Source organism: Octopus bimaculoides, chromosome 2 (genome assembly GCF_001194135.2).
Source record: "Octopus bimaculoides isolate UCB-OBI-ISO-001 chromosome 2, ASM119413v2, whole genome shotgun sequence".
NCBI classification, from domain to species: domain Eukaryota; kingdom Metazoa; phylum Mollusca; class Cephalopoda; order Octopoda; family Octopodidae; genus Octopus; species Octopus bimaculoides.
In genome coordinates, this window is record NC_068982.1 from 65,984,608 (window position 1) to 65,985,456 (window position 849).

Here is an 849-nt window from a genome sequence, read left to right on the forward strand (position 1 = left end):
GGGGGGGGGGGGTACATGTGGTTCATTAACACCAATAATAAAGCTAATAATATTTTAAAATATTGAAATTTTAATACTGTTCTTTGTTACAAATTTTTTCTATTTACGTATTTTTCAGGTTAGGAATCTTTTTTTTACTGCTGGTTTTCAAAAGCGTAGAATGACTGGTTATAATGTCAATAAGTAATATATGCTGTGAAATGCTGTCATTGAAACGCATGCGCACACAAATACACAATTATACAAATATTTTTTTAAGAAAAAGATTACCTTTTAAAAACATTTTTTAAAGGATGTCGAGTTGGATAACGAATGTAGATAGCTACCATAACATCAACAGCAATCTGAATATGTTCTGACTGTATGTCATGTTGAGCCTTTAATAGTCCAATAATCTATAAGGAGAAAAAAATTTTTTTACTTCAAGTGTGGTTCTCATAGTGGTAACAGCTTTACAAAGGAGATAATCATTTTTTATACTAATTGGTAGAACTACAAAATTGACCAACCAGCATCAGCTGTAATCTCAGCTATAACAATGAAAGAGCTTTGGTCATATCCTCCAACCCATGCCAGCATAGGAAACAGATGTTAAAGGATGATGATGATGGCAATGATGATTATATATATACTAGCAGAGACACCCGGTGTTGCTCGGGAATGAAATTGTTGCTTATATACTTGAAGAAAAAAAGGCAAAATATGCTGTATAGAAATTTGAGGACATTCTGTAGATGGACTCTCAGATGAATGATGGCTGGGTGCCTCTCATGAATGGGGAAAATTGAAGATGTGCCAAAAAGCCTCATTGGTACTTGGAAACTTTTACGAAAATTAAAATGGGGATTA

General features: G+C 33.2%; 1 protein-coding gene across 3 annotated transcripts in view; it reads right to left on the reverse strand.

The window, feature by feature from the left end:
* Positions 1 to 849, reverse strand: part of LOC106872855 (thyroid adenoma-associated protein homolog) — an 84,816-nt gene that overhangs the window by 77,839 nt on the left and 6,128 nt on the right. For all 3 annotated transcript variants that reach the window (XM_052977833.1, XM_014919991.2, XM_014919992.2), the window contains exon 3: positions 271 to 395. In XM_052977833.1, the coding sequence (XP_052833793.1) occupies positions 271 to 329 (59 nt within the window). In that variant the 5' untranslated portion in view covers positions 330 to 395. The remainder of the gene's footprint in view (positions 1 to 270; positions 396 to 849) is intronic.